This window comes from Sciurus vulgaris (genome assembly GCF_902686455.1).
Source record: "Sciurus vulgaris genome assembly, chromosome: 9".
Classification (NCBI taxonomy): Eukaryota; Metazoa; Chordata; class Mammalia; order Rodentia; family Sciuridae; genus Sciurus; species Sciurus vulgaris.
In genome coordinates, this window is record NC_136469.1 from 145,294,766 (window position 1) to 145,314,266 (window position 19,501).

General features: G+C 51.9%; 1 protein-coding gene across 3 annotated transcripts in view; it reads left to right on the forward strand.

Moving 5' to 3' along the window:
• Nucleotides 1–15,688, forward strand: part of LETM1 (leucine zipper and EF-hand containing transmembrane protein 1) — a 35,647-nt gene extending 19,959 nt beyond the window's left edge. For all 3 annotated transcript variants that reach the window (XM_079153933.1, XM_079153934.1, XM_079153935.1), the window contains 8 exons: nucleotides 1,689–1,808; nucleotides 3,436–3,567; nucleotides 4,050–4,193; nucleotides 4,752–4,883; nucleotides 10,202–10,336; nucleotides 12,146–12,333; nucleotides 13,134–13,272; nucleotides 14,307–15,688. In XM_079153933.1, the coding sequence (XP_079010059.1) occupies nucleotides 1,689–1,808; nucleotides 3,436–3,567; nucleotides 4,050–4,193; nucleotides 4,752–4,883; nucleotides 10,202–10,336; nucleotides 12,146–12,333; nucleotides 13,134–13,272; nucleotides 14,307–14,456 (1,140 nt within the window). In that variant the 3' untranslated portion in view covers nucleotides 14,457–15,688. The remainder of the gene's footprint in view (nucleotides 1–1,688; nucleotides 1,809–3,435; nucleotides 3,568–4,049; nucleotides 4,194–4,751; nucleotides 4,884–10,201; nucleotides 10,337–12,145; nucleotides 12,334–13,133; nucleotides 13,273–14,306) is intronic.
• Nucleotides 15,689–19,501: the final 3,813 nt, after the last annotated feature.

Consider the following 19,501-nt stretch of genomic DNA (forward strand, 5'->3'; position numbering starts at 1 on the left):
CTGTGCTTGATTCTACTTTCAGGTCACTGATCCCTGATCTTTTCTTGGTCAGCACCATTCTAATACCCATTGTATGACCTCTAAATTTCACCCCTAGGAATTCTGTGGGTTGTTGTGTTGTTGTGTGTGTGTGTGTGTGTTTTTTTTTTCCAATTTATTCTTTTTTGCAGTACTAGGGATTGAACCCAGGGTGCTCTGCCACCCTTTTTGGTTGCTTTGAGAGAGTCTCACTAAGTTGCCCAGGCTGGCCTTGAATTTGTAATCCTTCTCCTCAGCATCCTGAGTCACTGGGATTACAGGTGTGGCTGCTGCACCTAGCTTGCTTTGCTTTCTTGAACACTAATCACAGCTCATGAAGGGCCCATCTAAAGTGGGTGGAGGACTGGAACACGTGGTGTGGCTCTCAGGCTGAGTACAGGCAGCATTCCAAGCATCCCTGCCATGACTGGGAGAAGTAAAGGGAGATGAGGTCTCTACACTTTGCTTGAACCAGTAAGAGCACTGTGATCCCTTAGAGGACTGCTGAAAATGCTGCAGAGACAATTCAGGTAGCCCACAGGAGGACAAGGAACAAAGACAGAAGTGAAAACCAGCTTTAATCACAGTAGACAAAGTAGAAACAGCCCAGGCATGCAGATGTCCGAGCAGACTTCTCTGTCTGTCCAGTGCCACGCTCCTCACAATTAGGAGGAGCTGTTTTGGATACCTACAACAGCAGGTGGGTCTGGAGGGAACCCTAGAAGCTGCCTACCATATGATCACCATATGTATAACATTCTTCAGATGACAGCCATGCACGTGGGGGCCCTCTTGGGGCAGAGGTGACTTCTGTCCTATGATCCCCGTGAACATGACCTTCTTCAGTTGACAAGTGATAGCCATTAAGTGAGGGCTCTTGTGGAATGGAAGTGACTTCATCCTGCCTGGAGCAGAGTTGGATCCTAGCTAGGATGTTGTGCTGCTTTGTAAACTTACTGTTGGGAAACCCAGTGAAGGGTGCATGGGATCATTATTCATTATTAGAGATGCATGCGTATTTACAATAATCACAAAAATATAATTTTTGCAATGGAGTTAATGTTGCTACCTAGAATATTTATGAGGCAATTGCTCAGAAAGGGCTGGGTCTACCTCACACAGACAAGGTGGCCCCTGAGAGCTGGCCTCATTTCTTCTGTCTTCCCACCTGTTGCTTAATATACTTCTCTGTGACCTGTCTTGGGGTCTCCTGTTTTTCCGTGTTAGAGCCACTGTGACCTGTGCAGCCTCAGAGAAAGAGTACAAGGCCACAGGTATCTTCAGGGTGTTGGGGTCTCTCCTCCCTTCATCCTGTGAACACTGAGAATGACTTTGCAGATGGTGGGCCCTGCAAATCAGGCCAGGGCAGGACAGGTTTTGCTGGCCTATCATGTGGAAGAGGTGCCCACATGCTGAGAGTGCCCTTTGTGGGCCTGGGCAGGGGTAGATTTTCCTGTGTCTCTGGGTTAATCTTGGCCAGTCTGTGTTCCCGGGGCCCTGGCCCTCCTAGTCACCTCATACCCAGAACCAGGCTCTAGTGTGATGCTGTGTCTTTTGCTTGTCAAAAACCATTAGGAAAATGACCTCTGACTTGACAATTCTTTCCTAGACATGTTAACAACAACACCACAGACCTTGCGAAGTGGAAACTGATTGGTGTTCTCTTACAGCTGATTGCCGAGGAAGGGGTGGACAGCCTGAATGTCAAGGAACTGCAGGCAGCATGTCGGGCACGAGGCATGCGGGCCCTAGGCGTCACAGAAGACCGTCTGCGGGGTCAGCTGAAGCAGGTGCGTAGCCTGAGGGGCCTGCATGCAGCTTCTCTCCATAAGGCACTCGCTTTTCACCCAGACCAGGACAAGCATATTGTGGGAAGCTTCAAAAGTGAAAAGCTGCTGAGGCTGGGGTGTGGCTCAGGGATAGAGCGCTTGCCTGGCATGTGCAAGGCCCTCTAAGACTCACTTGAGTCTTTGCCACCCTCCGAACAGTCAAGCAGGGCTGGTGAGGTGACAGTGTAACCCATGGGGGTGCTTAGGCCAGTCCGGGACTGCTTGCTGACCTTCTGGTCCTGCTGTCATGCAGTGTGAACGTCCTCACTTTGGATGGCCTGTTGAGTGTGGTTTTGATTATTCTAGCTTGCTCCTCTCCATCACCTATAAGCCAGTGAGCACAGGGTGGCCTCCTTGGACATCTCTGGGGCATATTCACATTTTGTGGTGGCTCAGCCGAGCCTGGAAAGGTCTGGGCAACATGCCCTCTGATCTGGAGTCCACTCTCTCTGCTGCCCTTGCTGGGCACCTCCAAGCAGGTGTCTGGCACACAGTGGGCTCCCACCCGTTTGGATTTAGTGCACTCTGCTTCCTGCAGCAGCTCAAGGGGTCCTCAGATAGAAATCCCAGTGGCAGGTCTGTGGTGCTCAGTGCCATTAGATCAAGTGACTGTGCAGGGGGTAGGGGACATTTGTCCTTTGCATCAAAAGCCTAGGGTGCAAGACTTGAACCCAGTCTCCCTCCCAGCTCTGCTCCACAACACCTGCTTGGGCATTGTCCACCTTCTGGTTTTCAGGCATTCCTCCTTCAGTGTAGATGATGATACATGCACACCCACCTCCCCTCTTGACATAAATGGCATTTCCTAGGTAGTACCTTCTCACCAGATGCATGACTCCCCAGCAGAACCTCCTCTCCAGTAGTGAGCCCACCCTGCATCTGGCCTGGTGCTGGCCACTCCTGGTGGTTTTTAGCCTTCTGCAACATAGCTGCTTAGAACCGTTTTGATGGGGTGCTGTGCATGTGCTCCCTGCCCAGGCCCCTCAGCATGATCCATGAAACTGTGACACATTTGGGGGTTAGGGCTCCTCTTCCTTACCTCTGTTCAGTGTTTTCAATGTTCTTAGCATTTTGTCATATCTTTTTCTGTGTGTTCAGTTTGTGTCCATATGTCAGTCACTGAAGTAGCCTGACATAGTGCCCAGCCTGTGGCAGGCCTATGCATACATGAGTGGGGAGGGTCTCTGTGCGCCTGCCTGAGTGGAGAGGGTCTTAGTAATACCATCTTTGCTGCTACCCACACTCTGTTGTTTCCAAGTGCAGAGCATGCTGACTGTTCTTAAGGCCTGGTGGCTGAGCTGCAGGGGCATTGATGGCCCTGGGGCTTATGCCTTCAGTTTACCAGGGTGGTCACATTCCAAGGTAGCACAACAAATAGAACTTTTGAAACTTGAAATGTCATCTTTGGAGCCTTTGTTCCAGTGATTTAATGAATCATCTACTCAAGCCCCGATTTGCTTGTTGCTGCTAGACCAGAGCAGCCAAAGAAAGCATGGGGACTAAAGATCTGGGTCCCTCACAAGAGAACAGGACAAGACCAGGGTTCAGGTGGGATGGGGACTGCATCAGTGAGCTGTTCTGCTCCCAGTGGCTGGACCTGCACCTGCACCATGAGATCCCCACGTCACTGCTCATCCTGTCTCGAGCCATGTACCTCCCAGATACACTCTCACCTGCCGACCAGCTCAAATCCACACTGCAGACCCTCCCGGAGATTGTGGTACGTGCTCTTGGGAGACCCTGTTTGTCAGTTCACTTTGTGGGGAGGGGTGCTCATCTCCTATGCCATGGAAGTCCCAGCCAGGAGCCTGCAGATCCACCTGTCCTCTCCCCATCACTTGTCTACCTGTCCCCACCCCCATCCATCCATCCCTGACCATGTCACAGTCTTGGGCACACTGAGCAATCCTGATCCTGCCACAGTTGACCAGAGGCAGGCAACAGGTTCGAAAGGCTTCATTGAGTCTTGGTCATGGTGCCTGCATTGATCTTTTTCTGACTATGGAGTGGTCCTCTGACAGGTGCAAGAGGTAACACTTGGTAGCCTTTTACATTCCTGGCACTGGAAGCAGTGTCCCAGTGTGCCTTCTGCCACTTGTGGAGTTCAGATGGTGACATCACTGGGAGACACAGACAGAAGCCAGGGGCAGTATGCATGCTGCAGCCCTGGGACTCACTCACAAGTGCCCTTCCTCTCTGAAGGCAAAGGAGGCCCAGATGAAAGTGGCAGAGGTGGAGGGTGAGCAGGTGGACAACAAAGCAAAACTGGAGGCCACACTGCAAGAGGAGGCCGCCATCCAGCAGGAGCACCGGGAGAAGGAACTGCAGAGGGCCGCAGAGGCAGCAGTAAGCACTGGCTAGTACCCAACACTGGGGGCTAGGGTTGTCCTGGTCCAGCATCCCTAGAAACTCCTTCACATCCTTGCTTGTCTTCTGGAATAGTCAGGGAACTGCAGGGAGACCAGCTCAGCACCCAGGCAGAGGGGTCACTGGGACCCACCTTCTCGGGGGTATTGCCATGAAGGCTGCTGGCCCAGGGCCTCAGGCTCCTTTAGTTAGGGGCCAAACTTGTTTCCCTGGGCTCAGAGGCTGCAGGAAACTGCACTGTGAAATGGGTTTGGGGTCTTCCGAGGTAGTACATCACCCACCCACAGACAGCCTCCTGCTCTGCCAGTGTTGGAACACCATGGCAGGGTTGTGAGGAAAGACTAGAGACAGAACAAGGCACTCTGGCCCACTCTGTGAGTCCCTGCTCAGACTGCAGCAAGCAAATCTGCTGCCGGATGATGTCTCCTGGGTCTCCACTGTCACCTAATGGGCTTGTTCCAAGTTTGGCCTTTGTTAGTAGAACATGCATGTAAGACTAGTAGTGTGACAGCATGGTGCCTCCTGTGATTCTTCCAGAAGGACATTGAGCTGGAAGGAGTGGAAGCTGCTGCTGGGAGGCCAGTAGTTGAGCCAAAGCCAGAGGTGCCTGATATAATCCTGCCCTCAGAGGCCCTGAAGGACACTGCCCCTGTGCTGGAGGGTGTGAAGGTAAGGGGTATACTCAACCCAGGAGGGGAGGAGACCAGGGAGTGAGGATGAGACCTTGAGTGTGTCAGCCTGCCTGGCAGCAGGAGTGGGTATGGAAGCTGGCCCTTCAAGGCAGGACTTCCTTCAGAGGCCCACATATTGTCACCTGGGTGACCTGGGTGTGGGCCTCCTTGGGGACTGCCCACCAACTGGGACACAGACATATCCCCAGGAACTCATGCCAGGGGACCCTGTGGTCCAGGGATGCCATCTATTGTCTTCTGTTCTGAGATCCTGGAGGCCCCCACACACAGAAAGAAGCAGATTTTAGGGTGCCTTGTGTGGGCATTTGGCCACTGGTGGGGGTTTGCGTCTAGGGAGGTCTCAGCCTGAGGCTCTTAAGAAGCCTCAAGCACATGTGTCTGGAGAGGATGGGGTAGTAGATCTGAGCTCAGGTCTGAGTGTGAGGTGCCCAGGAGGTGTGGCTGTCTGTCCCCTTAACAGAAGAAAGGGTGAGGCCTGAGTGCTGCCTCTGGTGGGCAGAGGCCTTGGAGGACCAGGGAGGGCTGCCCCCACACCCAGGCCTATGAGATAGGACCGGCCTAGTTTTGTATTCCTTCAAGAAGAGGAGAGTGTCTGAAACTGGCTGCACTGCTGGGACTTGTGCGGTGATGGGCCCTGAGCCCCAGGCACTGTACTGAGAAGGGTTGCGTGGGGCAGAGCTGACCAGAGCCTTGGATGGGCTGGGCTCCTTTTGGATGCTGACCTGGCTTGGAATAAGTGAGCAGGAGATGAAACTCTAGGGCCAGAGGCCTAGGGAAAGCAGGTGTCTCCTGCTGCATGACCCAGGAGATCCTGAAATCAAGGTAAAGGTCACTGCAGGGGCGGGTGTTCTAGGGAGCCTGGGCTCAAGGGTGACCCCACAAAGGTGGACCTCAGGCACTCCTGCAGAAAGTGTTAAGGTGGAATACAGCCATCTCATTTTTAAGGGATGTGGGACTGGGCTAGGCCTAGCAGAACAGGCATGGCCTGGCCAATGGGCAAATAGGGCAGGACAAATCTGACTTCCCAGGAACAGATGAATCCTGTTTTCAACAGATTCAACTGGGCCATAAGGAAAGTTTAAAAATCTCAGGAGATCTGGGTGTGGTGATACACACCTGTAATCCCAGAGGCTCAGGAGGCTGAGGCAGGAGGATCAGAAGTTCAAAGCCAGCCTCAGCAAAAGTGAGGTGCTAAGCAACTCGGTGACACCCTGTCTTTAAATAAAATGCAAAATAGGGCTGGGGATATGGCTTTCAAAAGGAAATCACAGGAGAACTAATGTATGAAGAATCATCAAGATGTTTTAGAAGCCTGGACTTCCGGGCTGAGGATATAGCTCAGTGGTAGAGCATTTGCTTAACACATGTGAGGCACTGAGTTCAATCCTCAGAACTGCATAAAAATAAATACATAAAATAAAGAAGGTATTATGTCCATCTACAACTAAAAAAGAATTCCAGACTTTTAATAAAATGGAATCATCCCCAGCCCCTATGGAGCCATCCAACCTGTGGTTGCCAAGTACCCATCATTACTCATGAGACTGATGACCTGAGCAGCTCTACCACCAAGGAGGACATGACTCTTAGCTGGAAATCTTTCCCCCAAGGAGTCCCCAAGCCCAGATGGCTTCACAGAGATCACTGGTACACCTAAAGAAACAAATGGTTCCAATGCTGAGGAACTCTTGACAGAAAAGGGAACATTCCCCAGCTCATTCCATGAAGTGTCACCTTATACCATTATCAGATCCGTGTATGAAAATTACAGATTGCTGTCTTTTATGAACATAGATGCAGAAATTCTTAAAGTACAATTCTTAACAAAGTGTTTAGCAAATCAAATGTAAGAAAGGAACACGGCTGCATGGGATCTGCCCAGGGAATACAAATTGTCTTAACACTTTAATAAGCAGTCTTTAACCACCATATCATGATCCTCCCAGGCCTCCAAAAGCATGCATGTCAGAATGCACATTGTCCTGACAAACATTGCTGAGCACAAGCAGAGGGATGCCTTGTCACATCTCCAGGACTCCCTGCCTCCAGCAGCTCTCCAGCACTGGGGTCTTGCCAGGGATGCTGCACTCCACACTCCTCCTCAGTACTATAGCCAGGGGATTAGGGAAAACCAAATAGGGGTACTGGGGTTGTGGCTCAGTGGTAGAGCACTTGCCTAGCATGTGTGAGGCACTGGGTTCCATTCTTAGCACCACGTATAAATAAATGAATAAAATAAAGGTCTATCAACAACTGAGAAAACAAAAAACAAGACAGATAGTGGGACCAGGTGTAGTGGCCAAGCCTGTGATCCCAGCTACTTGAGCCTGCGGCAGGAGGGTTGCAAGTTCAGGGCCATCCTGGGCCACTTAGTGAAATCCTGTCTCAAAATAAAATAGAAAGGGCTGGGACAGAACTAGACAAATGCAACACTGGACCCCTTCATGCAAGACTCATTGTTGCTGAGATGCAGATCCTCCTTCAGCTGTTCTGGAGATTCCTTCAGACCATCAAAACCCATGAAGAGGGCTGGGGTTGTGGCTCAGTGGTAGAACATTTGCCTAGCGTGTGTTAGGCACTGGGTTTGATTCTCAGCAGAATGAATGAATGAATGAATGAATGAATGAAATGAATGAATGAATGGCATTGACAACAAAAAAAAATATTTTAAAAAAGAAAAAACCCAAACAGAACCTTTGGTTGAAATTGACAAACTTTTCTAAAGTTTATGGAGAGAGTCAAAGGACCTAAAATAGCTAAGACATCCTTGTGAAATCTCAAAAGCAAGAGGTACTTCTCCCTACCAGACCCCAGTGTTATAGAGCTGGGACCTTCTGAGAAACTGAAGCAGCACAAAGACCTGTCCTTCAAACCCCAGTTCTCACTATCAAGTCAGAAAGATTTCAGGCATGGCATGTCACTCAGAGTAACAGGAATGAGTTTATTGACGGGATAGGAAAAGGGCAAGGAGACACTCGAGAGAGTGGGGGTCATCTCAGAGAGGAGAGGGACAACGTGCCTCTCCTGTACTCCAGCTTTATTGGGATCCCAGGGAAGTTGCCAAAGAGTCCCACTCAGGTCCTCTGACTTTTGACTGACAGGGGGATGACAGACTTTCAGGTACCCTTTGTCATGGTACCTCTAGGTCACCTTGGCCCATGCTGACTGGTTCTAATTGGATTCTTTTGGTTTTTGGTGGGGCGGGGGTAGTGGGGATTATACTCAGGGGTGCTGGGTCACTAAGCCACATCCCCAGCCCTGTATTATATTTTATTTAGAAACAGGGTCTCACTTTTGCTGAGTCTGGCTTTGAACTCCCGATCCTCCTGCCTCAGTCTCCTAAGCTATTGGGATTACAGCTGTGCACCACCACACCCTGCTTAAAATTGGATTCTTAACCATACGTTCTTACGGATTTTATGGTTAGGAGGAACTATTCTTATCTCCCAGAGTTTCAGGATTTGGTCACAAAAGTCTTCCCTTTTGGGATAACTTGGGTTCCTCTTGTCAATATTATTTTGGGCCTGCATTTCTCCTGTAGTTAACAGGTAGTTTGCTGAGGAATGTGACATAGCCTATCCACTTAGGCCAGGCAGGGCTGCAGGTAAATTGTTTCACGGAAAAGAAAGCATGTGGGGGTCAGCACAGTGGGCCCATTTTATAGAATTATTTTCTTAACCTTGTGTTTCCACTGCTCACATCTAACTGTCCCTTAACACCAAGACTTAACCAAGCTTCAGTTATCAAGAGGTGTGGGGGACCAGCAGGTGGCTCAGTGGTAGCGCACTTGCTACCACTTTGCTATACACAAAGCCTCACACGAAAAAGTGTAATGTTGCTATAAAGCAGGTAAGCAGATATACCCAATGGAAAAGAGGTGCAGAAATAAGCACCTAGACAGACAGGATCAGTGGTTTTTCTACAAAGTGCCAAGATGGTTTAAAAGGGAAAGGGAGTGGGCTGGGGAGATAGCTCAGTTGGTAGAGTGCTTGTCTTGCAAGCACAGGCCCTGGGTCCAATCCCCAGCACCACAAAAAAAAAAAGGGGGTGGGGGGAGTGGAAATCTTATCAGCAAATTGTACTGAAGTAATTAAATAGCCATATGCAAAAAATTGAACCTTGACCCCTGTTTAACTCACACAGTATATAAAAACTAGAAAAGGTTATAAAAACTCCCAGAAGGAAACAGTGATATTAGATTTGCCAATACATTTCTTAAATACAACACAAAAATATCCATGAGAGAAAAAAATCAATACTTTAGTCTTTATCAAAATTGAAAACTTATGCCTTAGGAAACAGGAAAATGAAAAGGCAAGCCATGGACAGGGTGAAAATGTAAAATATCTACCTGACAAGAACTTGTTTCTAGAATATATTAAAGACTCTTAGAATTTAATAAATCGGAAGACAATTTTATTTCAGAAGTGGGCAAAAGATTTGAACAGACACTTGACCAGAGAAGACATGCCGATAACCACTTAGGCCCCTGCAGTGTTCTGGTCACCACCAGTGACATGAGAAGCACTCTTAGTGCCACCACACCCCTGTTAGCATGACCAGAACTGCAGTCAGACTGGTTGGGGATGTAGCTCAGTGGGAGACCATGTGCCCAGAAGGTGAAGGACCTGGGTTCCATCTCCAGCACTGTGAGCAAGACAAAACTAATCTGTCCCCCATGTGTTGATGAGGACATAGAGGAGCTGGACCACTGCGGAGACCCTCTGATAGTTTCCTAAGAGCCACTCCTGCACCAGCACTCCACCCCCTGGTGCTTTCCCATGGGGCCTGTGCCCACACATTCAGAGCAGCTTCACTTGTGATGGAAACGAGGCGGCATCTCAGGATGGCAGGAGACTAACAAGCTTTGGTCTAGCTGCTTGGGTTAAAAGCACACTAACTCCACATGATGGCTCAACGGGGAGTCAGAGAGGAGGATGTGCAGGTGACTTCTCTTACGTAAAGCCCTGGAGATGCAGGTTGACCTGCCGTGCAGGAGGAGGATCCTGTTCCTGGGACGCCAACCAGTTTTGGGCAGACCAGCATGTTCACTGTTGGTGTGCGCTTCACAGGTGCACATAGGGGTCACTCAGAGTGTGCCCGTTGACACGCTCAGGCGGGTGCGGCTCAGAGTGGCGAAAACAACTTGGTGCCTGTCCAGTGTAGCCCAGACCCAGGCCCCACCTGAGTTTCATCTCACCTGGAACTGCCCCCAAGTACTGGCCCAGAAGGTGCGAACACCCATAGGAGGGAGTCATTGTGTCCCTTTGCTTAGGCTTATTTGTTTCTTCCCAGGAAGAGGAAATAACTCAGGAGGAAATCGATGTCCTCAGCGACGCCTGCTCCAAGCTGCAGGAACAGAAGTCATCCCTGACCAAGGAAAAGGAGGAGCTGGAGCTGCTGAAGGAGGACGTCCAGGACTACAGCCAGGTGGGCCGGGTGGGGCAGGGCAGCCTTGCTGGCTCATCCCACAACTGCTCCCCAGGGATAGCAGGGGTGGGCGGGATTTGCTGCTGAGATTGAAACTGAAATAACAGCTTTATCAGCCCCAAAAGGCATAATGATATTCGTCAAAGATGTGACAAGGGAAATTCCAAAGGGAATTTGGAGAGAAAACCAAACTGAAAATCAGTTTTATTCCAGAACTTTTCCACAGCTGCTGTCAGGGCCACTTTCTGGGTGAATATATACAGCCTTGCCAAGTCTGAACACACAAAGGTGTCATGTGGGCCGCTTGGTCCCTCGACAAGTGAAACCTTACTTTCATTCATGACTCCCCAAAAAGAGAATAGAACCCAGGATGCTCTACCACTGAGCCACATCTCCACACCTTTTTTTATTGTATTTTGAGACAGAAGCTCACCAAGTCACTGAGACTGGCCTTGAACATGCAATCCTCCTACGTCAGCCTCCTGAGTGACTTCAATCACAGGTGTGAGCCATGGAGCCCAGTCGACTATTTTCTTTTCTTAGCTGGTTCTTTTTTTCTTTTCTTTTTTTTTAAGTTGTAGGTAGACACAATACCTTTATTTTATTTTTATGTGGTGCTGAAGATTGAACTCGGGGCCTTACGCATGGTAGGCAAGCACTCTACCACTGAGCCACAACTCCAGCCCTCTTAGATGGTTCTTTTCCCTCCTCCTTTTATGGTGCTAGGGATCAAACTCAGGGCTAGCCAAGTGCTGTACCACTGAGCTACATCCCTTCATCAACCAGCAATTGATTTATAGATATTACTTTCTAATCTGATGTAAAAACTATTTTCACAGCTTCATTGGGAAAGGTGACAAGTTTTGAAATTAGTAAAAACAGTTCGCCATTCCCGAGGTACATCCCTCTGGCAGCCCTCTCTGGGGGCTTCTCCATGGGAAACCACACATCTGTCACTGGTTGAGACTGTGTCTTGTCCCCACTGCACTCCTTGCTCCTGTCCTTCCCTGGGGTTCTTGCTCCTGGGGGCACACTGAGTTGGAATTTCAGGGGGAGACACTTAGGGTTCCTCAATTCTTAATTTCTTTATTCTTCAGCAGATACGAAAGAGGATGATTTTCAAAAAATAAGAACCAGCCAGGCGAGGTGGCGCACACCTGTAATCCCAGTGGCTGGGGACGCTGAGGCAGGAGGATCTCGAGTTCAAAGCCAGCCTCAGCAAAAGCAGGCGAGGTGCTAAGCAACTCAGTAAGACCCTGTCTCTAAATAAAATACAAAATAGGACTGGGAATGTGGCTTAGTGGTCAAGTGCCTCTGAGTTCAGTGCGCAGTACCAGAAAGAAAAAAAAAATGTTTGATGGGTAGGATAAGATTTTGCAACTTTCTGTGGTTGGTATTAATGCATTTTGTTTGTTTGGGGAGTTTTGTTTGTTTTTGCATTGCTAGGGATCAAATTCACGGCCTCACACTTGCTAGGCAGGTGCTCTACCATGGACCTACACCCCTAGCCCAAATGAATGGGTTTAATAACTTTCAAATTAAATTTAATATAGGATCCCCGCTTTTTTATTTATTTATTTTGTACTGATTTTAACCCAGGGGTGCTTTACCACTGAGCTACATTCCAGCCCTTTGTATTTTTTATTTTGAGATAGGGCCTCACTAAGGTGCTGTAGCTTGCCTGCAACTTCCAACCCTCTTGCCTTGGCCTACCAAGTTGCTGGGATCACACAGGCATGCACTACCAGCCCAACTCCCACCCCCGACCCCCTTAAAGACAAACTTTATAACTACAAATAATTTGATTAGGACTTGCAAGAGATCAAGAAGGAGCTTTCCAAGACTGGTGAAGAAAAATTAGTGGAAGAATCTAAAGCCAGCAAGAGACTAACTAAGCGCGTGCAGCAGATGATTGGGCAGATTGACGGCCTGATTGCACAGCTGGAGACGGGTCAGCAAGCTGGCAGGCTGGGTCCAGCCCAGGGCTCAGCTGTGGGGTGAGTGGGCATGAACTGAAGAGGCCCAGGGAGGCTCAGCCTGCATCAGCAGGCACTCTGCTGCGATTTACGCTGTCCTTTCTGATCTAGAGTGCACATCTTGGTTCTGCGTGGCGTCACCTGATAGCTAAGGTCTATCCTGGGGGCATCTTTCTCATAGTTTTTTCTTTCACACCTGAGTTTTACATTCTGTTGCTGGTTTCACCTGGGTAACTCACTCCTGGACCTCTTACCTCCCTGCCTGTGCCCCCGCACTGCCCTTCCTTTCCTTCCCTGCCTCCCCCTCACACTCCAGCCTCAGCCCCATTTGTTCTGTTTCCTCAGTCAGGCTCTCTCCTGCCTCCTCCCTTTCCCTGACCCCCACACTTGAGGGATGCCATCATGGGGGCTGTCCGCCTTCCTTGTACCCTGGTGTGTCCCACATTCCTGCAGCAACAGCTACACCCATGTGTGTGGCTTCCTACCACGCAGACCACAGACCCCGCGACACAGGCAAGCCGGCAGCTCGGCCTCTGTCCCTGCTCCACACCCCTGAACCGGGAGACTCTCACTGATCTCTTGTCCCTGCGGCAGACGGGCCTAAGGACCACTGGCTGTCCTGTCCCAGGCATGCACTCTGGGGCCGTGCACCCCAAGGAAAGGGCTGGGAGCTCTTGGCAGGGTGTGGGGAGTCTCCCTCTGCCCTGTCAGCCAGTTCACACAGGGCCATCAGAGTCAGGGCCACCAGTTGGAGCTGGATGTGGCAGTGAGGCTCCAAAGGCAGGACATGGTGGTGGCCACATGCAGACTGTGCTCTCCAGGGAGAATGTTGTCAGCGTCACTGAGCTCATCAGCGCCATGAAGCAAATCAAGCACATTCCAGAAAGCAAGCTGGTGAGCTTGGCCTCAGCACTGGATGACAACAAGGACGGCAAGGTCAACATTGATGATCTCGTCAAGGTGGGTCCACAGGGTTGGGGAAGAGCTACTGTTGAAGGCTGTCAACAGGTAGGGTCCCTTGGACCTTGGCATAGGAAGCAAGTCACTAGAGGTAGAAAGTGCTGGTGAGACAGGAAGATGAACCCCTCTCGCAGGCCCTGAAGTTGCCTGTTGTGACCATTTCTCAGTGGCTAAGGGGAGTGAGAAGGCCCCCGGAGCAGGCCACTTGTCTTGCCTGTGTGCCTGTGGGACCTGGACCTGGTTAGGCCTTGGTGCTCAGGGCAGCCGGAGCTGATCTAGGGGAGGGCACCACCGCCACGTTCTGGGCTGGCAGTGTCCACCTTTTCTTGCTTCAGCCATAATGTGGAGCTTGCACCCACAGCAAGCAGTCAGGCATTGGCGGGGGGACTGAGTACACCTGTCTGGGGCTCTTCCTGGGGCTGCCTAAGGCCTGAGAGGCAATGATGGTGGTCTGAGCTCCTGAGTGCAGCCACGAGGCCCCCAGGTCAATCCTGGAGACCTGGGACAGGATCCCGCCTGCCTGGGAAGTCTGGATTCTGACCAGAAGGTTAAGACTTAATCATTCCTGCTTCTGAGAAAAGGCTGCCTTCATGGCCCCCAGCGCATCTGTCAAGGTAGTGATTTTTCAAACATAACCATAGATATTGCCGAGTTTCTTTTATTTCCATTTAAAAGCAAGGCGCTGTCAGACTCGCATGCTGAGCACCATTGCTTCCTCCCTCCTCAGTCTGCACAGCAGAGGGCATGCGCCCCAGTTCACCACTCTGTTCCCTGGTGAAGCCCCATGCAGGGCAGGCCCCCAGCAGTGTGGTGGGGCCTCGCTGGCCAGAGCAGGGGCCTGACGCTGGCAGCCTCGCTCTGCTGTCTGTGGCTTCCCTGGGGACTCTGATGCTCTGAGACCTATGGCATGCTGTGCAGCAGGTAGGTACCCAACCAGAAGATGGCTGGGAGTAGGGGTGGCACTCCCACCCTGTGCTGTGCAAGAGCAGGCAGCACTCGGGCCTCAGCCCCTCTGAGCCCTCTCATGTACACAGGTGATCGAGCTGGTGGACAAAGAAGACGTCCACATCTCCACTAGCCAGGTGGCTGAGATTGTGGCTGTGCTGGAGAAGGAGGAGAAGGTGGAGGAGAAAGAGAAGGCCAAGGGCAAGGCTGAGAAGGAGGCTGCAGAGGTGAAGAACTGAGGGCGGCCCTGGCCCCCCATGGCCCCTGTGGGCGTCCTCCTCCTCCTACGATGCTGCAGTGGGGATGATGTGAGAGGGATTGCTTTGAGGTGATCTTAGTGGCAGATCTAATATTTTGTCTGGAATAAATCAGAAACTTCTGTAATCAAGTAACTTTTAATTTTCATCATTCCACGAAGATTCAGTCAGCCTGGAGACTGGGAGCCTCCAGGGAGTCGTGTCTGGACTCACCTATGTGGTGCTCAGTGGCCCCGAAGAGGCCACGTGCATTTGCAGCAGGGGGCGCCTCCCTGCACGTGCCTGTGCTGTCTAGGGCCTGACCTGTGCTCTCTGTTCCCTGAGAGGAGAGTGAGGACCACATGGACTTCCAATGCCCAAGTGGAACTGGACAGTGAGCCTCGTGTTCTCAGAGGTGCTGGACAAGAATCAGACGCGCACAGCCCTTCTCAGCTCTGAAGATCCTCCAGCCAGTCTGTGGACTTTGATTCCCAAACATCCATGTAAATAGGTCGTTGGTTCCTGCATTTTCAAAGTCATCTGTGTGACTCTTGAGACAAGCATCTGTGACCTCGGTAGCCTCTGGACATAGCACTTCCTGACAGCAGTGCCCGTGTCTCAAGTGGATCCTATGGTGTTTCCTGAGCTCTTTCTTGGTTCACTTTTGGTCTTCCCCTGTCCTCAACTGGTTGACTAGTACAGGACCTCCACACTTGACAGTCTGATGCGTGAGTAACATCCAGAAGGGACTGTCGGGGAGACACCCTAGTGCAGCCCTTGAGAAGGAAGCATTGGTTGGGTGGCTGGCCATGTGTTGGGGTCCAAGAGCTAGGCCACCACCACAGCCAGGCCAGAGCAGGTTCTCTGGGAGCACCTATGGGGCCCTTGTGGCTTCCACGTAAAATCCAAACCCAGCTGCATAGAGGACACACGGCTAGAGTGGCCATTACCTGCAGCTGGCCTCCTGGGCCAGCGTACCACAGACGGTCTCTGTGCTTCGACCTCCTCTAGAACAAACAGGCCAGTGGCCACTCCTGGCCCTACCAGGGTCTATAGAGGGGTCGCATGAGTAAGCAGTGGCATCCCAAGGGGCTTTCAGTGTGCACCCCACGTGCTTAGGGCTGGTGTGCCTCCAGGGCCCTGGTGGCCAGTGGTGGCTTCATACATGGTGACCCCGTTGGGGGAAGCTCAGTGTGGGCAGACCAGAGCTGGGTGTCCTGTGACCTCTCCACACTTGTCCTTTATGGGTTGCCAGCAAGAGTGTCCTCTGGGAGTGCTCCAGATACAGGACCCACAGAGCCAAGTTAGCCAGGGAGGGGTCACAGCACTCAGGAGTGACACTTTCTCAGTTGCTTACTTTTTTCCTTGGCCATTAAAGAAGAAACTTGGCAGAATGGGAGTCCGATTGTACATTCTCACCTGGAGACCCGGGTCAGGAAGCATTTTGCTTCAGGCCTGGAGAAGGGAGTGTCAGCCTTGGAGGGAACTTTGCCAGTCACCTGCCTGCACTCCAGCAGCCTGAGCTCAGAGTGCACTTACTTTTGAGAACAAGCTCTGGTTGCCAAGTGTGTCCCCAAGAGGGACGTCTCTCCTGTGTGCAGCACTTTGGGCCCATCTGCTCTGGAGTCTGCCCTCCCTGGTCACAGCAGCACCTCGGAATGTGGGCTCACTTCCAGGTGCCACAGGGTCATGGGAGGTGGCACAGGTGGTTCTGTTGGGTGCCCGTTGCAGTTTTCGCAGGCCTTCTCCCTGAAGCCATTCTGGATTTGTTTTGTCGTACTGACTCCTACTTGGTTCGGCCAAGTCGGTGTCTGGTGTGGGAGTGAGCAGTGGTGGATCCAGAAGTGCTGTGGCTGTGTCTGGCTGTCCATTTGTGCCTGCCCCATGCCTGAGCCTCCACCTTCCTGGGTTTCCTGGAGCTGTGGTGTCCATGCCTGCGATGTGGACGGGGTCCCAGCATAGGAGTCCAGTGCGCCTTCCTCACCCTACATGCCCACTTTCCCACGCAGGCACTGGGAACAGCATGTGGCACCCAGACACCACTGGCAATATCACTGTCTGGCATTTTAAACATGAGGGGCACCATGTGAGCAGCCCGGGGTAGTTCTCCTGCCCACAGCCAGCAGGGTGGCGCCTCCTGGGAGTGTGATGGGGGAGCAAGTTCTCTGTCAGCCTTCCAGGGTCTCACGGGCCCACAGCCTGAGCTCTGGGTAAACACCTTTTGTAGAAATGGTATTTTTATTAAAACCTCGAGACTGCATTTCTATAACAGTTCAAAGTAATATTTATGAACCATTTGATGGAGTTGGAAACTCGGAGGTCTGAAGTGTCTGCCTTCATGACAGCAATGTGGGCCCCACACTCAGATTCCAGAGGAGCCCCACCTTCCTCACACGTCACCTTCTGTGGGTTCAAGCCCTGGTTCCAGGCCTCTTCCTTGTGACACCTTTGAGACCCATGTCCCCTTGTCCTGTGATGCTGACAGGTTACGTGGTGATGTTTCTAGACACCATTCAATATGAAGAGATGATTTAATAAAGTGCCACTTGATGATTGTCTGCCATGGACTGGTTTGTCCAGGTTGGTGAGCCTGATGCCTAATGGAGCTCTCCCTAACCTGCCGACCTCAGAGTCCTGAGAGCCAAGACACCCTACACCCAGATGGTTCCTAGCCACGCCTGGGCAGGTGTGTGTATGTGTGTGTGTTGCATAGAACCTGGTTTCCTGAGTGGGTGGGGGCTGTCTCAGGGTCCTAGGATGGGCTGTGCTTGCTGGTGGACAGCAACCCAAGGAGTAAGCAGCCAGGGCAGAGGGCGTCTGCTGCAACAAAGACAGTGACCCCAAACAAGGTGAGTGCCAGCCGTGGAAATGGCAGGCAGGGGTTCTCAAAAAAAGAAAACTTTATGTGCCTGGTGGGGTGACACTCCTCACTAAAAGCAGGACATTCACACAGAGCACAGTGGCCTTCCCACCTTCTGGGGAAGCTCACTAGTGAAGACTTCTACGGGTGGTCCTGGGAACCTGGGATCCACCCCAGCCCTGGCAAATGGACACCATGGAGCTGTCTGCAGTGCTCGGAGCCTTCCTCTCCCAGCACTGGCCTGTAGCCGTCGTCAGCAGAGATCAAGGAACCATTCTAAACTAGAGACCAGCAGACCAGCCAGGCAGCGAAGAGGGGCCCCTCACTGGGCAGGGGTGGCCACAGGAAGCTCCTGGTGGGGAAGCTCCACGACTGTCCAGTGCCCTCCCTCTGCAGCCAGCAGTGGTGTGAGTCACCTGAGGAGGCTACTGGCCTGCCCCAACTCTGGACACCCCCCTTTCCCAAGAGTCTAGGGGGACTCCACCAGGGAAGGGGCTGGAAAGGGAACTCAGGCCAACGTCAGGGTGCAGCTCACACCAGTGCAGCACCAGGGGGCGCTCCAGCCACGCTGCCTGCCCAGGCAGAGATGCTAAGCCCAGCTGTGGGACAGCAGTGCCTCTGGCCCAAGCCCACCTGGCACCCCATCACTGCCCTCCAAGATGGAACCTCAGCAGTCCTCCAGTCAACCTGTGCTACCCAGGTCTTCCCCAGTCCTGGTCAGTCATAAGGTGTCCCAGTGGCCAGGCCAGCCTCCTCGTTCCCAGATCACATTGTTTTCCTGAATCAGGCCCAGGAGTCAGACCCAAGGCCCTAGCAGCCTCACCTATCCAGAAGAGGGGGCCAGCAGCTTCCTCACCTGGAGCAGCAGAAAGCAGAGCCAGAGTGAGAGTTCATTCAGCCCAGCTCCAGGTGCCTCCATCTGGCCCCCCTAAAATGAGATGGTAGGGTAGGGGACAGCCAGCCCTCTCCTGTTTCCTCCAGGAAGGCTTCCCAGCTTACTCCCCACTCGTGGGCAGCCCTGTGCACCCCAGTTGTCAGAGCCTACAACACAGCAACAAGGAGTCCTGACTTACAGGCGCCTGGGGATTCAGCTGTAGCCCAGGTTTTCTGTGGCCAGGGGACTGCCCAACCAGCTGAGACCAGAACAGCAGGATCAGCCAAAGTAGTCACTACAGGGTCATGGTACCAGTGGAGTCCCGAGGCCAGGTACCAGGCCTGGGTGGGGACGGAAGGTGGTCAGGAGCAAGGATGTGGCCACTGATGTATACAGTCTGAATTGCAGGGTTTTTCTGCATCTTCAAGTGGGAACCCATGGAGGGGAATACAGAACAGGCCATAGGAGAACCTGCAAGTACCAAGGTGTGACCCCTTGACCCTCAGGGCCCCATGAGGTGTGGCAGCCAGGGAGCTCCACAGGGCCAGAGCCTGCCTCCTCACCCCCACCAAGGCCCCTCCTGCAGATTTCGACTTGCCTGAACTCGTGGAGCCCCCAGACCTCCCACGGCCTGAGATTCTGCTGGCAGCATCAGGTCCCGTTCACTGGGCATACCACCCTGGCTTCACCCAGGACTCATTTCTCCAGGTGTGGGAGCCAGAGACCTGGACTGAAAACCCTCAGGAAGCATGGCCTGGCTGGCCAGTCCCCTCAGCCTCGGGAGACCAGCACCTCTGTCTGGGGACCACCCAGGCTACCATTCCCTTCACGGACCCTCCCTTGTCTTGGGAATAAAAAACAACCTGTCCCTGATAGGAAGTGGGACAGAGCTGCCCAGTATCCCAACAGAAGGCAAGAGGCACAGGCAGGGGCCAGAACCAGGTCTTTCTCTTTATTGTTTGGAAAGTATGCCTGCTGGTTAACAAAATCACTCCCCAGTGTGAGCCACACCTCTGGCCACTGCAGCTGGGCCTCGAGAAGTGATGCCCTGAGCCACCAGTGACCAGCAAGAGACAGCCACCCAAGCTTGGGGCCCATTAACAGTACAAAAAATAACAAAACTGAATTCACGGCTTTCTCTCCCAAGCTTTGAAAGGTAGCAGTCCAGGCTATAAAAGTCTAAAAGCATTGCGTAAGAAGTGTTAAGTCTACAGCAAATACATCTTGTAAAAACTCAATAAATTATATATATAGATATATATATATATATATAAACTTGTAGCATCTAATAACATCTGAACCTGCAAGCAGGGC